Raw genomic sequence first — 15,307 nt, forward strand, 5'->3', positions numbered from 1 at the left:
AGCTTCCGGCCGTCGGTGCCCAAGTCCCGCCTCACTTCCGGCGGGGCCGCCAGGGCAGGGATTGGCCGCCCTGCATTACGCAGGGGCGCGAAGGAAGTGATGTCAACGAGGTTGTTGGCAGCGCCTCGTTCCCGCCAGGCTTCCGGCGCGGCCGCGCGGCGATCGATCGCAGGCGCGTGATTGATGGCTGCAGAGGGGTTGACCTCAGGCTGTTTCCGGTCGGGATCGCAACCCGGCCACGGTTCCGTTGGACTTGCTTTGCCGTTGGCCGCCCTCGAGTGAGTAACGGGTGCGGCGGGGATGACGTCAGGGAGACGCCGGCTGGCGAACATTAAACGTCATTTATCCTTGTCCGTGTTTCCCTGTTTATATTTGCATACGCAGTCGCCTCATTTGCATAGTGAACAGTTGCGTCACTTAGATCCTTGGGAGCCCCAGCGTTTGCTGGGTCATTTGAGCACGCAGTTCCGATCTTTGCTTATATTTTTTGATTTACTACTAAATTAACCGTGAAATTTGCATACATATTTCTTAGCTTTGCATATACCCGTGCATTTGTGTATATTGGAGCCCCCTCATTTGCATACGGGCGCTGTGAAATTTGCATATATTGTACATTTGCATAAAACCCAAGTGTATCATTTGCTTATTGGAATGGGACATTTACATGTAGTCCCCGGCTATTTGCATGTTTGCCAATTTGCATATACAGCTGAGTCAGATATGCAAAGTCATTTGCATAAACGTATGGGCCGTTTCGCGCAAATAATTTATGTGGATAATCTCACGACCCCGATTCGCCATCACGTGCTTAACCACGCCATCTATTTTGCATATCTCCATTTATTTTCCCCACCCCACCTCCAGAAATTGAAATGCATTAGGAAATCCCCCAGGGCTCGCGCGGTCATGGGGTCACTGGATCACGGGTCATGGGGTCACCGGCCGGGTGTATCCTTCAGGGACACGCACATCACGCGCTTCTCCTCTGACGTCCCGGCCCACTCGTCGTCATCCTCTTCTGGGGCCTCGCCGGGTGGCCTTTCGGGTAGGCCGGCCCACAGGGCTGAACAGCATCCCTCGTACAGTGACATCACCGATCCCAGTATTCTGCTGTCACCGGAAGCTGCTCCTTCTTCCGCTCGGTGCGTCTCCGATGGACCGGAAATGACGTCGGAGTCGGAGTCCACATCCTCCGGACTCTTCTTTTCCGCTGGTGGGCGGTGTCGCGACACGGTTTTCAGCGCCCACACGTTGGGGAACCGGAAGCGCGGGTCCCCCGTTGTTCTCCGACCTTTGACCTCGCGCTCCGGAGCATCTTCCTCCGTCTCGCGCTTCCGGTTCAGCCGCGGCGAACGTCGGGTCGGTGTTCTTGTCCGCTTCCGCTTCCTCGTTTTACTCCGGAGTGGGACCGGGACGCAGGCTGTGCTCGGTCGGACGGGATCTCGCATCTCCCGGCGGCCATCTTGCTGGGACGGACCGCACGTCACATCCCGTCCGGGGCCCGGGGAAGCGTCCCCGGGCCGCCCCGAAGGTGCTGGCATGGGCATCGGATCCAATGGCCACTGGACTACCCTACCGGGTCACTGTCCCGTCAGCGCAGACCACCGCGCTTCCCCACCCGGCCCCTGCACAGTGCCCCACGTCTGCCCCGCGCGGCCCCGGGTTCTCTCCCCGCCCCCCTCCGGAGACGTTCCACGTTCTGGGAGCGTCTGTGGACGTCAGCGTTCTCGCGCCCCGGGGTGTGTGACGTCACTGAACCGCGCGGGGTTAGCGGGGGAAACGCGCCTGCGCCGTGTCGCGGTCCCCTATGGCTGCGCTGCTCTTCTTCGCTGTGCTCCGCCTCCTATCGTTCACGCCCTCTTCGCTGTCGCTGACGCCGGAAATGAGAGGAGGACCGGAAGTGCGGGGCGGAGACGACCCGGCCACTCCCCTGTCACCGTCGCCGCTCGAACTGCAAGTGAGGGGAGGAGCTGAAGTGAGGGGCGGAGCGGGTTCGGCCACGCCCCCAACGTCTCCACCCGCCCCAGAAGAGAGGGGCGGAGCTGAAGAGATGGGCGGTGCGGATTCGGCCACGCCCCCAACGTCTCCACCCGCCCCAGAAGAGAGGGGCGGAGCTGAAGAGAGGGGCGGTGCGGAGGAGCTGAAGAGATGGGCGGTGCGGATTCGGCCACGCCCCCAACGTCTCCATCCGCCTCAGAAGCGAGGGGAGGAGCTGAAGAGATGGGCGGTGCGGAGTCGGCCACGCCCTCACCGGTTCCCCTCTCCTCGGAATGGAGCCAGGGACAGGAAGTAAGAGGGGGAGCTTACCGGGCCTCGCCTTTGCTCTCCCAGGAAGTGAGAGAACCCGAATTGAGAGTGAGAACGGAGCAGGCCACGCCCTTGGCCGCCCCGGAAGTAGAACCGGAATTGACAGGGCGAACGGAGCTGGCCACGACCCCATTCGCCCCGGAAGTGAGAGAATCAGAATTGAGAGTTAGAACGGACCCGGCCACGCCCCCGGGAACCCCGGAAGTGAAGTCTGAACCGGAAATGATGCCATCCACGACGTCGGCGTTCACAGTTGGGAAGATGGCGTCTGATGCCGAGAGACCGGAAACGCAGGGTTCAGGTCAGGGGAAAACAAAGCCCCGCCCACTTCCCCCGGGATACGCCCACCATGCAGTTCCATGGGCTCTCAGACTGGGCCACACCCGCTTCCACAGGGCCACGCCCTCCCCAACATGCCCACGCCCACTCTGACATGGCCACGCCTTCTCCTGTAAGACCCCTCCCACACCAGCATGGCCACGCCCACCCTGACGGGGCACCTCCTCTCCTCGACACCACGCCCACCGGCAGGACACGCCCTGTTCTACAAGGCCACGCCCATTCTGACATGGTCACGCCCACTCTGAGATGGCCACACCCACTCTATCTAGGACCCGCCCTCTCCCCGTAGGACCCGGGAGAGCTCGGAAACACCGGGTTCAAAGTCACCCGTCCGACCTCTTCCCCCTCCTGGCCTCGGTGCCTCCGTCCTCCCTCTTGGCCCTGTACGTCACCGCCGCCCTCCTGTCCGTCCTCTGCTGCCTCACGTGAGCCCCTGCCTCCTCCCGTCATCTTCCGATGGGCGGGGTGGTTCAGTGGTCAGGGCCTGGATTGGGAAACCCCAGGGGCTGGGGAAGGGAGCGGTGGCTCAGTGGTCAGGGCCCGGAGGGGTAAATCCCGGGGTGATAGGGAGGGGAAGGGTGGGGTGTTTCAGTGGTCAGGGCCCGGATTGGGAAACCCCGGGGGCTGGGGAAGGGAGGGGTAGCTCAGTGGTCAGGGCATGGAGTGGGCAGTGGTCAGGGCATGAAGTGGGAAACCCTAGGGTGATAGGGAGGGTAGGGGTTGCTCAGTGGTCAAGGCAGGGAGTGGGAAACCCAGAGGTGATAGGGAAGGTAGGGGTTGCTCAGTGGTCAAGGCATGGATTGGGAAACCCTGGGGTGATAGGGAGGGGAGAGTAGCTCAGTGGTCAGGACATGGAGTGGGAAACCCCAGGGGCTGGGGCGGGGAGGGGTGGCCCAGTGGTCAGGGCCCAGAATGGGAAACCCTGGGGTGATAGGGAGGGGAGGGGTGGCTCAGTGGTCAGGACATGGAGTGGGAAACCCTGGGGTGATAGGGAGGGGAAGGGTGGTCCAGTGGTAAGGGCATGGAGTAGGAAACCCCAGGGTGATAGGGAGGGGAAGGGTAGCTTAGTGGTCAGGGTATGGAGTGGGAAACCCCAGGATGATAGGGAAGAGAAGGGTGGCTCAGTGGTCAGGGCCCAGAGTGGGAAACCCTGGGGTGATAGGGGAGGGGTGGCCCAGTGGTCAAGGCAGGGAGTGGGAAACCCCAGGATGATAGGGAGGGAGGGGTGGGGTGGTTCAGTGGTCAGGGCATGGAGTGGGAAACCCCAGGGTGATAGGGAGGGGAAGGGTAGCTCAGTGGTCAGGGCTCGGAGTGGGACACCCTGGGGTGATAGGGAGGGGAAGGGTGGACCAGTGGTCAGGACATGGAGTGGGAAACCTGGGTGAGAGAGGAGGGAGGGAGGCGCAGTGGTCAGGGCAGGGAGTGGGAAACCCCGGGATGATAGGGAGGGGAGGGGTGGCCCAGTGGTCAGGGCACGGTGTAGGAAAACCTGGGGTGATAGGGAGGGGAGGGGTTGTTCAGTAATCAGGGTATGGAGTGGGAAACCCCAGGGGCTGGGGAGGGGAGGGGTGGCTCAGTGGTCAGGACATGGAGTGGGAAACCCCGGGATGATAGGGAGGGGAGGGGTGGTCCAGTGGTCAGGGCAGGGAGTGGGAAACCCTGGGGTGATAGGGAAGGGAGGGTGGCCCAGTGGTCAGGGCACAGAGTGGGAAACCCCAGGAGCTGGGGAGAGGAAGGGTTGCTCAATGGTCAGGGCCCGGAGTGGGAAACCCCCGGGGGGGGGTGCTGGGGAGGGCAGGGGAGGGGTGGTCCAGTGGTTAGAGCGCTTCTCTTCTCAGGTTCTTGGTGGGGGAACCGACAGGCTGAGGAACCGGAAGTGGGATGGACGGATGGAGACGGACTCCAAGGGGGAACCGGACTTCCGGAGCCATCGGATTTTTAATATTTTTTAACATTAAAAGCTGGAGAGGTGGGTCAGTGGTCAGAGCGCGTCTCTCGTCACCGTCGTCGCTGCTCACGTCACGGCGTTTCCGGGGGAGGGGATGGGGCTGCGTCCTATGTATACATACGTGTGTGTGTGTGTGTGCGTGTGTGTGTATACGTCCTGACCACTGAGCTACACCCCCACCCCAGCCCCTGGGTGTGTGTATGTATATATATACATCGTAAGGGGAATGAAACCAGCAAGTAAGCACTGTATATATATATATGTGTGTGTGTGTGTATATGTATGTATATATGTATATATGTGTATATATATGCGTGTTGTATGTATACATTATATATATAAATAACACGTCGCACACATGTGTATACAAATATATATACATTATACGCGCACACAACGTATACACACGTACATACATATGCGCTGCTTAGGCACACGTTGCGTGCGCACGTATACATCCCCCGAGGTGAACGAAATAGTGAGTGAGCACGATATATAGGCATCCACGCGCCCCGCATAGGCGCAGTGTATGTGTGCGTCGCGTGTGCGAACGTATACATCGCATATGTACGTGAACAAGCGTAGGCATACAGATACGTGGACGTTACAGACGCACGACGTACGCACATGCATGGCTGTTGGTCCGTGTTCTATAGGTTGTGTGTGCATTCTATATGTGCACATATACATTCTATGTGTTCGTCTATACATTACATAGCCGCCCCTCCACCCGGGGCAAAGCCTTAGCTCCCCTTGCTGGGCTGCGCGCACCAATGCTTCGAAACTCCCTTTACCAAATTTGCATATATTTATATAAATTTCCATAAAATTACATAGATTTGCATACATATTTACATAAGTTTCCGTGTCGTTCCATAAAATTGCATAGATTTCCATACATTTCCAAAAAACCTGCGGGCGTTTGCATAGAACTAAATGAGCTCACACACGTTTAGGTAAATTTGCATAAATTTCTATACATTTCCAGAGACCCGCATGCGTTCACATGCAATTAAATAAATGCGCATACATCCACACGTGTTTACATAGATCTCCATACATTTGCATACATCACTCATTTCCCCCCCACACACACCCCTCACTCCCGACCTCCGACCTCACCGCCTGGGTGAGGGCCCCCGGCCGCCGCCTGACGTCAGCACCCACCTGGATGTAAAGAATCCAACCCCGCCCAGACCCCACCCCCGGGGGCCTCCACGGAGCGCCGACCACTGAGCCTCCTCTCCCGACCTCGGGGTTGGGGTTGGGGTCGGGGTCACAGCCGCGTCACAGCCCCGCGGCCCCTCCGACTGCCGAGCGCTGACCACTTAGCCTCCTCTCCCGGCCTCGGTGCGGGAGGTGGGGAGGGGGGTCACAGCGGCGTCACAAACCCGCGACCCCCTCCGAGCGCCGACCACTGAGCGTCCGGGGGAGTCGCAGCGCGTCACAGCCCCGCGCCCCACTCCAACGGCCGAGCGCCGACCACTGAGCCTCCGGGGGAGTCGCAGTCGCGTCACAAACCCGCGCCCCCTGCGACAGCCCAGCGCCGACCACTGAGCCCCGGGGAAGCCACAGCCGCGTCACAAACCCGCGCCGCCTCCGACCGCCGAGCGCTGACCACTGACCCTCCCGGGGAGCCACAGCCGCGTCACAAACCCGTGCCGCCTCCGACCAATGAGCAACCCCACCGCGGCCTCCATAAATTTTTATTTTATTTTTTTTCCCTCCCAGTTCCGGGATCACAGAGGCGGCGTTCGAACCGCGCCTCCTCCTCCAATCGCCGAGCGCCTGGTGGGCGGGGCCTGGGCGGGGCCCCGGGTCCGGGGCGGAGCGTAGCGCGGGTTCCTCCGCGGCGCCCGGGTCACCACTGCTCCTCCCGACCTTCCCGGCTCCCCGGTGTCCCCACTCCTCACCCCACCGAGGTCCAGGCCGCGGGGTTCGCCCCCCGAGCTCCGACCACTGAGCTCCCGGGTCCCGGCCCGGGCCCCGGCCCCGGAGATGACGCTCGAGTCCGGCAGCGGCGTTGGCGACGGAGGCGACAGCGGCAGCGGCCTGCGCACTGCGCTCTCCGACCTCTTCCTGGAGCAGCTGCTGCGGAACCGCGGAGGCCGCGGAGATGAGGTCAGCGGGGCGACCCCTGACCCCACCCTCACCGGGGATCGCGGGGTCCCCCCAGGGCCACCCACCCCAGGGGCGGAGGAGGCCTCCGCTCCCGGCCCGGACCCCGGGGTTGCCCCCGGGGTGGTGGCGCAGAGGTCGGGTGGCGCATCGGGCAACGCAAACAGCGCGCAGTTGCCCCAGGGTGGGGCGCGCAGTTGCCCCAGGGTGGGGCGCGCAGTTGCCCCGGGGGCATCGAGGTCGGGTAGCGCATTGTTTAGCGCAGAGTCGGGGATGGGGGGATAGGAGTTCGGGGTTCGGGTAGCGCAGTGGTAGGGAACCCGGGTGGTGGGGACTGCGCACCGGGCTTCACGGTCCCTGTGTTGGGCGCCGACTCCCGATCCCCCAGCCCGGGTCCGCGTCACGGAGCGACGCTGCCCACTGCGCTCTCCCGCCCCTCCTCCCCCGGGGTCGCTTCAGAAGCAGAGGCCGGGCCCCCCACCTCCTTGGGAGGAGAGGGCCGCGGCCTCGGGTCAAAGGGCGGGGTTCAAAGGGCGGAGGCGATAAATATAAGAAGTAAACACCGTGGCAGAAACAGCTCAGTGGTTAGCGACCCGATCCCCCCCCCCCAGTCCTCACTTGAGATGGAAATGAGGTAGGGGGCAGGTGTAGCCCAATGGTCAGGGCGACAGCGGTCAGCCCCGGGGTTGGGGGTGGGAGAGGTGGGGGGGGTGGGAGAGGGTTAGGGCGGCGCAGTGGTCAGCGCCGCCGCCGGCCGCTCCCAGAGATCTTGATAAGTGGAGGAGAGGCCGGAGGGCTCAAGGGTCAGGGTCTCTCCCCGGGTCACTCATTAACCCCGGGGAGGCCGCGCACTTAAAGGGCCCCCCCCCCCCCGGGTGGCCCCCTGCTCGGCTGCGCTCCGACCACTGAGCCACCCAGTGCCCCGCAGTCATCGCTCTGACCACTGAGCCACCGGCCCGCAGTCACGACTCTGACCACTGAGCAACCACCTCGTTCTCACCACTGAGCCACCACCCCACAGTCCCAGCTGCCCCACCACTGGGCCACCCATCGCCCCGCAGTCGGTGCTGCTCTCACCACTGAGCCACCTCCCCACCAGCCTTAGTAAGAATGGCTGAGCCACCCACCACCCCGCAGTCTCGCGCTCCGACCACTGAGCCACCTCCCCAGCCCCAGGTACCCCGAACACTGAGCCCCCGCCCCCCAGTCATGGCTCTGACCACTGAGCCACCGCCCCCCAGTCACAGTTCTGACCACTGAGGCACTGACCCCAGTTCGGCTCTGACCACTGAGCGACCGCCCGCAGTCCTGGCTCTGACCACTGAGCCACCACCCTGCAGTCCTGGCTCTGACCACTGAGCCACCGCCCCCAAGTCTTGGCTCTCACCACTGAGCCACCGCTCCGCAGTCCTGGCTCTGACCACTGAGCCACCGCCTCTGGGGTGGGGAGAAGAAGTTTGACCGGGACTGGAGGGGTTGCTCAGTGGTCAGAGCGCCGGCCGCCATTACTTTGCGATTTATTAAAGATGGCTCAGTGGTGAGAGCACACGGAACTGGGGAGGATGGCTCAGTGGTGAGAGCACCCAGGGTTGGGGAGGGTGGCTCAGTGGTCAGAGCAGTACCCAGGGCTGGGGAGGGTGGCTCAGTGGTCAGAGCAGTACCTGGGGCTGGGGAGGGTGGCTCAGTGGTCGGAGCACCACCGAGTCTGATGAACCCCACGCCACCCCTCCCCGCTTACGTCACCTGTCACCTGCTTATGTCACCCACTTCTCCCGCGCAGGCGCCTTCAGACCGGGCCGAGGATGGGGCCGTGCGCACCAATGGCTCCGTGGACCCCGGGGAGGTGGAGGAGGAGGCAGCTCGCGGGGTCCGCGTCGTGCGGTTCGAGAAGAGCGCGGAGCCCATGGTGAGGGCGGGGAGCGACCACCGGGCCGCCTGGCCATGCGTGGGGCAGGGATTAGTGTTGTTATTAATGTATATTATTATTATTTACATTGTTGTTTATGTTAATGTTTACATTATTATAAATATTTATTTACATTATTGTTTACATTATTATGTTAATGTTTACATTAATAATTTACATTATCAATATTGACCTTATTGCTTTCATTACTATTTTATTAATGTTTATTATTATTGTTTACATTATTGTTATTAACGTATATTGTTATTGCTTATGTTGCTGTTTATATTAATGTTTACATTACTTATTATAAACATTTCCGTTATCGTTTACATTGTTGTTTATATTAATACTTACATTACTTTTTACATTATGAATACTGACGTTTTATTATTATTATTGTTTGCATTGTTTATATTACCAGTAACATTTGCGTTGTTTATATTATTACACGTATTTATTTACATTATCAAATAATTATTAATAATAACCACTGCTATTATTATGATCTCCATAAATTTATTCGTATTTTAATATCATAAATATTTACATTATTCTTTACATCAATATTTACATCGTCCCCCCCCCCCCGCCCCAGGGCATCACCCTGAAGCTGAACGACAAGGCCGCGTCCTGCACCGTGGCCCGGATCCTGCACGGCGGCGCCGCCCACAGGCAAGGTACCGTATGTAACAATGTGATGAGGTGACGTATGCGATGCGCGCGATGGTGTGATCGTATAGAACATCTATATGATGTAATAAAATAACAGTGACATAGTATTATATAATGTATATAATATATACATTAATCACATGACAACTTAATATAGCGCGACATGCGTAACATATACGAGACGTGTATAATGTATACATTAACTTAATCACATGACAACTTAATATAATGCAACATAAGTAATACGACATAATATAATGTGTAGAATCTATATGATATAAGGTGTATGTAATATATACCATGAAATAATGATATGCATAACGCATATAATAGTGTAAAACCGTATAACAGTGACATAGTGTTGTATAATGTATATAACATATACATCAATTTAATCACATGACAATATAGCGCGACATGAGTAATATGACATAACATAATGATATACGAGACGTGTATAATGTATACATTAACTTAATCACATGACAACTTAATATAATGCAACATAAGTAATACGACATAATATAATGTGTAGAATATATATGATATAAGGTGTATGTAATATATACCATGAAATGATATGCATAACGCATATAATAGTGTAAAACCGTAACAATATAACGATATATGATATAGTAATAAAATAACATAGTGACATAGTATTAGTGTATATAACATATACATCAATTTAATCACATGACAATATAGCGCGACATGAGTAACATGGCATAATGATACACGAGACGTATGTAATGTATACCATGACAACGTGACGTCCTCTCCCGCCCGCCAGGCTCCCTGCACGTCGGGGACGAGATCCTGGAGATCAACGGCACGGACGTCACGGGCCGCTCGGTGGACCAGCTGCAGAGGGCCATGGTGGGTGTGGGGGCGGGAGCCGCGCTGACCACTGAGCCACCCCCTCTCCCATCATCTCCACGGGACAGGGCGGTGCGGGGTCTGCGGGAGGTGCCCTGACCACTGAGCCACCGTCCCAGCCCCAGGTGCTCTCACCACTGAGACACCGCCCCATACTCGGTGCCTCTCTGACCACTGAGCCACTGCCCCAGTCCCAGGTGCTCTCACCACTGAGCCACCGCCCAATACTTGGTGCCGCCCTGACCACTGAGCTACCCCCTCTCCCATCATCTCCCCGGGACAGGGCAGGCATGGGGCCTGCAGGAGGTGCTCTGACCACTGAGCCACCGCCCCAGCCCCAGGTGCTCTCACCACTGAGCCACCGCCCCATACTCGGTGCCGCCCCAACCACTGAGCCACCCCCACTTCCATCGTCTCCCCCGGGGACAGCGCAGATGCGGGGCATGCGGGAGGGAGGTCAGCTGGCTGGGGCGCTAACCACTGACCCACCGCCCCTCCACCCCGTACACAGCGTCCTCAGTCGGGGCCTGCAGGAGGGAGGGCGGTCGGCGCTCTGACCACTGAGCCGCCTTAGTCAAACCAACACGAGAATGGGGCTGGGGGGTGGGATGGGCTGGGTTGCTCAGTGGTCAGGGGTACGGAGTCCGGTTCCCAGCGACCACACGGTCAACTCGGGGTGGGGGGGTGGGGGCCAGGGGAGGAGGTTGCTCAGTGGTCAGGGCCCCCTCTCTCCCTCTCTCCGCCCCGCAGAAGGAGACACGGGGGACGATCTCGCTGAAGGTGATTCCCCGCCAGCAGAGCCGCCTTCCCGCGCTGCAGGTACGGACGGGGGCGTGGCTTCTGTGCATGGGTGTGAGTGCGTGGGGCGTGGGTGTGATTGACAGTGGGACAGGAGTCTGATTGACAGCAAGTTTGACAGCAGGATGTGAATCCGATTGACAGCAGGATGTGAGTTTGATTGACATCAGGATATGATTGACAGCGGGCAGGAATTTGGTTGACAGTTGGACAGGAGTCTGATTGACAGCAGGATGTGATTGACAGGCAGGAATTTGGTTGACAGTTGGACAGGAGTCTGATTGACAGCAGGACGTGAGTTTGACAGCAGGACAGGAATTTGATTGACAGTGGGACAGGAGTTTGATTGACACTGGGATGTGACTGGTGAATGTGATTGACAGGGGGATGGGAATCTGATTGACAGGACTTTGAATGACAGTGGGACGTGATCGGCGTCCCCCACCCCGCACACACACCCCCTCCCGTCCGCCATGTTTCCCAGATGTTCGTGCGGGCGCAGTTCGACTATGACCCCCAGAAGGACGACCTCATCCCCTGCAAGGAGGCGGGGCTCGCGTTCTCCACGGGCGACGTCATCCAGGTCATCAACAAGGACGACAGCAACTGGTGGCAGGGACGCGTGCAGGGCAACGCCCGGGGGTCGGCGGGGATCCTCCCCTCGCCCGAGCTGCAGGAGTGGTGAGCGGCCCTGCCCCGCACTCACACTCGCACACTCAGAGTCACAGACACTCATGCTCACTGGCACACTTAGACACTCAGATACTCAGACTCACACGCACACTCACACTCACTGTTAGACTCACACACACGCTCACTCCTCACACTCAGATTCACACACACTCATGCTCACCAACACATTCACGCTCACTCTCACAGTCACACTCATAGTCACAGAGTCTCACACTCGCACTCAGACACTTGCACACCACACACGCTAACTCTCACACTTACTCACACACAGACTCACTCATGCACACTCACAGTTAAACTCACACACACTCATGCTCACTCACAGTGACACTCCCCACACACGCTCACACTCAGAGTCACAGACACTCATGCTGACTCGCACACTTAGACACTCAGATACTCAGACTCACGCACACTCCTCACACACTTGCACACCACACCCGCTCACACTCAAATACTCAGCTAGTCACTCATGCTCACACTCACTCGCATACTCACACTCACACTCAGATTCTCACTGACACACTCAGAAACTCAGACTCACGCGCTCACACACTTGCATACCACACACACTCATACTCACACTCATAGTCAGACTCGCACTCACAGTTGTACTCACACTCAGTCTTCGACTCTCACACTCACTTCACACTGAGCCCCCGCTGAGCACCCACCCTCTGTCCCCCACCCCCATCCACAGGAGGGCGGCGAGTGCGGCCCAGGCGGCCCCGGCCGAGGCCCCCAGCTGCAGCCCCTTCGGGAAGAAGAAAAAGTGCAAGGACAAGTACCTGGCCAAGCACAGCGCGAGTGAGTGTGACTTCCGGGCAGGGGAGCCTAGTGGTCTGCGCACAACCCCAACCCAACCCCAACCCCTCAGGTAACGAAGTTTTCATGGCCGGTGCGCGCTCAGGAAGCCTAGCGGTCTGCGGGCACCGCCCCGCCTCACAACGCCTGACCGCGCCGCACTGCCCACTGCACCACCTAATGTGCTTTCCTTTCTCCCCCCACCCCCCCAGTCTTCGACCGCCTGGACGTCGTCTCCTACGAGGAGGTCGTGCGGCTCCCCGCGTTCAAGAGGAAGACACTGGTGCTCATCGGTACCTGTGCCCCGCACCCTTCAACCCCAGGCCCTGCCCCCCTTAGCCCCCTTCACTCCCCGGCCCTGGCCTCTATTTGCCGCCCTGGGTAATGGGTCTGGGCCTTCCTCGGGAAGTGACTCCGACCACTGACCTACCCGACCGGTGTTCGGTCCTCTGAGTGCGAGTGTGAGTGTGTGTGTGGTCCCCATCCCACCCCGAGCGACACGAACGGATGCCCCGCCCCATGCCCCTCCCTCACATCCCCCCAACCCCTGTCCTCACGCAGGGGCCAGCGGGGTCGGGCGGAGCCACATCAAGAATGCGCTGCTCGCCCAGAACCCGGAGAGGTTCGCCTACCCCGCGCCGCGTGAGTCCTGGAGAGCTGGGTGGGCAGCGCACGGCGCGTCACAGACACAGAAATCGGGGCTGGGGGGTTCAGTGGGTGGCGCTTCCTGGTGTCACAGGCACAAAATGGGGCTGGGAAGCCAGGTGGGTGGCGCTTTCCATGTCATAGATACAGAACGGGGCCTGGGAGATGGGTGGGCAAGAACGGGACTGGGAAGTTCAGTGGGTAGCGCTGTCCACAAAATAGACACAAAATGGGGCTGGGGAGCTGGATGGGCGGTGCACCGATCTCGAACCCCACCCCACCCCGCCCCGCAGACACCACGAGGCCCCCGCGGAAGGGCGAGGCGGACGGCGCCGAGTACCACTTCGTCTCAGCGGAGGAGATGGCGCGGGGCATCGCGGCCAACGAGTTCCTGGAGTTCGGCAGCTTCCGGGGCGACATGTTCGGGACCAGGCTCGACGCCGTGCGCCGCATCCACGAGTGCGGCCAGGTCGCCGTCCTGGACATCGAGCCCCAGGTTGGGGGGGGGCGGCTGATGAGGGGGGCCATCGGGGGTTAGGGGTAGAGGGTCAAGGGTTCAGGGGTCTGGGTCACGGTTAGTGGTCAGGGGTCAATGTTAGTGTTAGGGTCAGGGGGTCGGAGGTCAGGGTCAAGGGTCACGGGTCAGGTTCCAGCCATGGGATGAGGGAAGTGGGTGATCAAAACGGGGTCAGGGTCAGGGGTCAGTGTTATGGTTAGGGTCGGGGGTCAGAGATCAGGGTTGGGGTCATGGGTCAGGGTTAGGGGTAGAGGATAGGGGAAAGGGTTCAGGGGTCTGGGTCATGGTTATTGGTCAGGGGTCAGTGGTCAATGTTAGGGTTAGGGTCAGGGGGTCAGGGGTCACGGTGGTCAGCTACGCCTCCCTCCCCCCACCCAGACCCTGAAGGCAGTGCGCACCGCTGAGCTCTCGCCGTTCATCGTCTTCATCGCACCTACGGACCAGGGCGCCGAGGTGAGGGAAGGGGGAGGTTCACATCCGGGTCACGCACGGGGTCATCGTTCCCCCCCCCAATCATTCACTTAAGCTCTGACCACTGAGCCACCCACCCGCCCTCTCCCCCACCCCACCCCACCGCCCATCCAACTGAGCCGCCCGCCCACCCACACAAGAGCTCTGGCAGCCAACTTAAATTATTCAGTGAAGCTCTAACCACTGAGCCATCTTTTAAAAATTGTAATAAATCACCGCCGGCCCTTCCTCCCCACCCCCCTTCCCCCCCACCCACCCCCCGCAGACCGAGGCCCTGCGCCAGCTCCGCGCCGACTCCGACGCCATCCGGGGCCGCTACGCCCACCTCTTCGACCTCTGCCTGGTGCACAACGGCGTGGACGAGACGCTAGGGCGCCTGTGCGAGGCCTTCGACCGCGCGTGCGCCGACCCGCAGTGGGTGCCCGTGTCCTGGGTCTACTGAGCCACGCCCCCTCGCTTCGCGGAGGCCGCCGGCGCCATCTTGGATTCGGCACCGACGCCGACCACTGAGCCACCTCCCCATCTTCAATCGATTACAAATCGGCACGATTGTTTCATTGAGCGCTAACCACTGAGCTGCCTCCCCAGTCCCCCTCCTCGCTTCAGGCCGCGGACGCCATCTTTGATCCGGTGGCGGCGGCGCCGACCACTGAGCTGCCTTCGCAGCTGCGACGCCCCCTTTAATCGATCATAAATCGGTGCGATTGCTCGATTGAGCTCTGACCACTGAGCTGCCGCACCCCCTCCCCAACCCCGCCCCTCGCTTCAGACCCCGGATGCCATCTTTTTAAGTCATTAGCAATCAGGGGGGGCGGCTGGCGCTCTAACCACTGAGCCGCCTCGCTCCCCGGCCACGATGGGGCCAACCGTCCTTCCTCAGTCACAGATCGGCGTGACTGTTGGACCGGGCTCTGACCACTGGGCCGTCCCATCGATCGATCGCTAGAGATTCCCAAAGTGCAAGAGAAAAACCACCCGAGTGCGCGCGGCGCGTGCGCCAAGAGCCGTGTGCAGAGCAGAAAGAAAATGAATAAAAAAAAATTTAAAAAAAAAAAAAAAAAGCACGGGTTCCCGTGATGCAATGCGGCGCGTGTGCAAACGGATGTGCACGGCGATAATTGTCTCGTTTCAATGGTGTGGGCGACCCTATGACCCGCCCCCCACTGCCCTCTGACCCTGACCCCTGCAGAGCCCGGCGTGA

The 15,307-nt window shown here is 59.4% G+C and overlaps 1 protein-coding gene across 1 annotated transcript; it reads left to right on the forward strand.

The window, feature by feature from the left end:
* Positions 1–6,581: 6,581 nt before the first annotated feature.
* Positions 6,582–14,806, forward strand: Mpp1 (membrane palmitoylated protein 1). Its single transcript, XM_032890151.1, has 12 exons — positions 6,582–6,721; positions 8,499–8,624; positions 9,223–9,304; positions 10,093–10,178; positions 10,929–10,997; positions 11,461–11,657; positions 12,370–12,476; positions 12,686–12,766; positions 13,035–13,115; positions 13,412–13,614; positions 14,014–14,088; positions 14,372–14,806. Exons 1-12 carry the CDS (start codon positions 6,599–6,601, stop codon positions 14,546–14,548), a joined length of 1,407 nt encoding a protein of 468 aa, XP_032746042.1. The 5' UTR covers positions 6,582–6,598; the 3' UTR covers positions 14,549–14,806.
* Positions 14,807–15,307: the final 501 nt, after the last annotated feature.

The sequence above is a fragment of the Rattus rattus genome, chromosome X (genome assembly GCF_011064425.1).
Source record: "Rattus rattus isolate New Zealand chromosome X, Rrattus_CSIRO_v1, whole genome shotgun sequence".
NCBI lineage: Eukaryota > Metazoa > Chordata > Mammalia > Rodentia > Muridae > Rattus > Rattus rattus.

What these genes read in the sequence shown, in the direction of transcription:
- Mpp1 (XM_032890151.1), top strand. Translation starts at nt 6,599, where the DNA reads ATGACGCTCGAGTCCGGCAGCGGCGTTGGCGACGGAGGCGACAGCGGC. An exon ending in TCGCCCGAGCTGCAGGAGTG is followed by an intron (nt 11,658 to 12,369) that starts GTGAGCGGCCCT and finishes CCCCATCCACAG; the next exon opens with GAGGGCGGCGAGTGCGGCCC. An exon ending in CTACGGACCAGGGCGCCGAG is followed by an intron (nt 14,089 to 14,371) that starts GTGAGGGAAGGG and finishes CACCCCCCGCAG; the next exon opens with ACCGAGGCCCTGCGCCAGCT.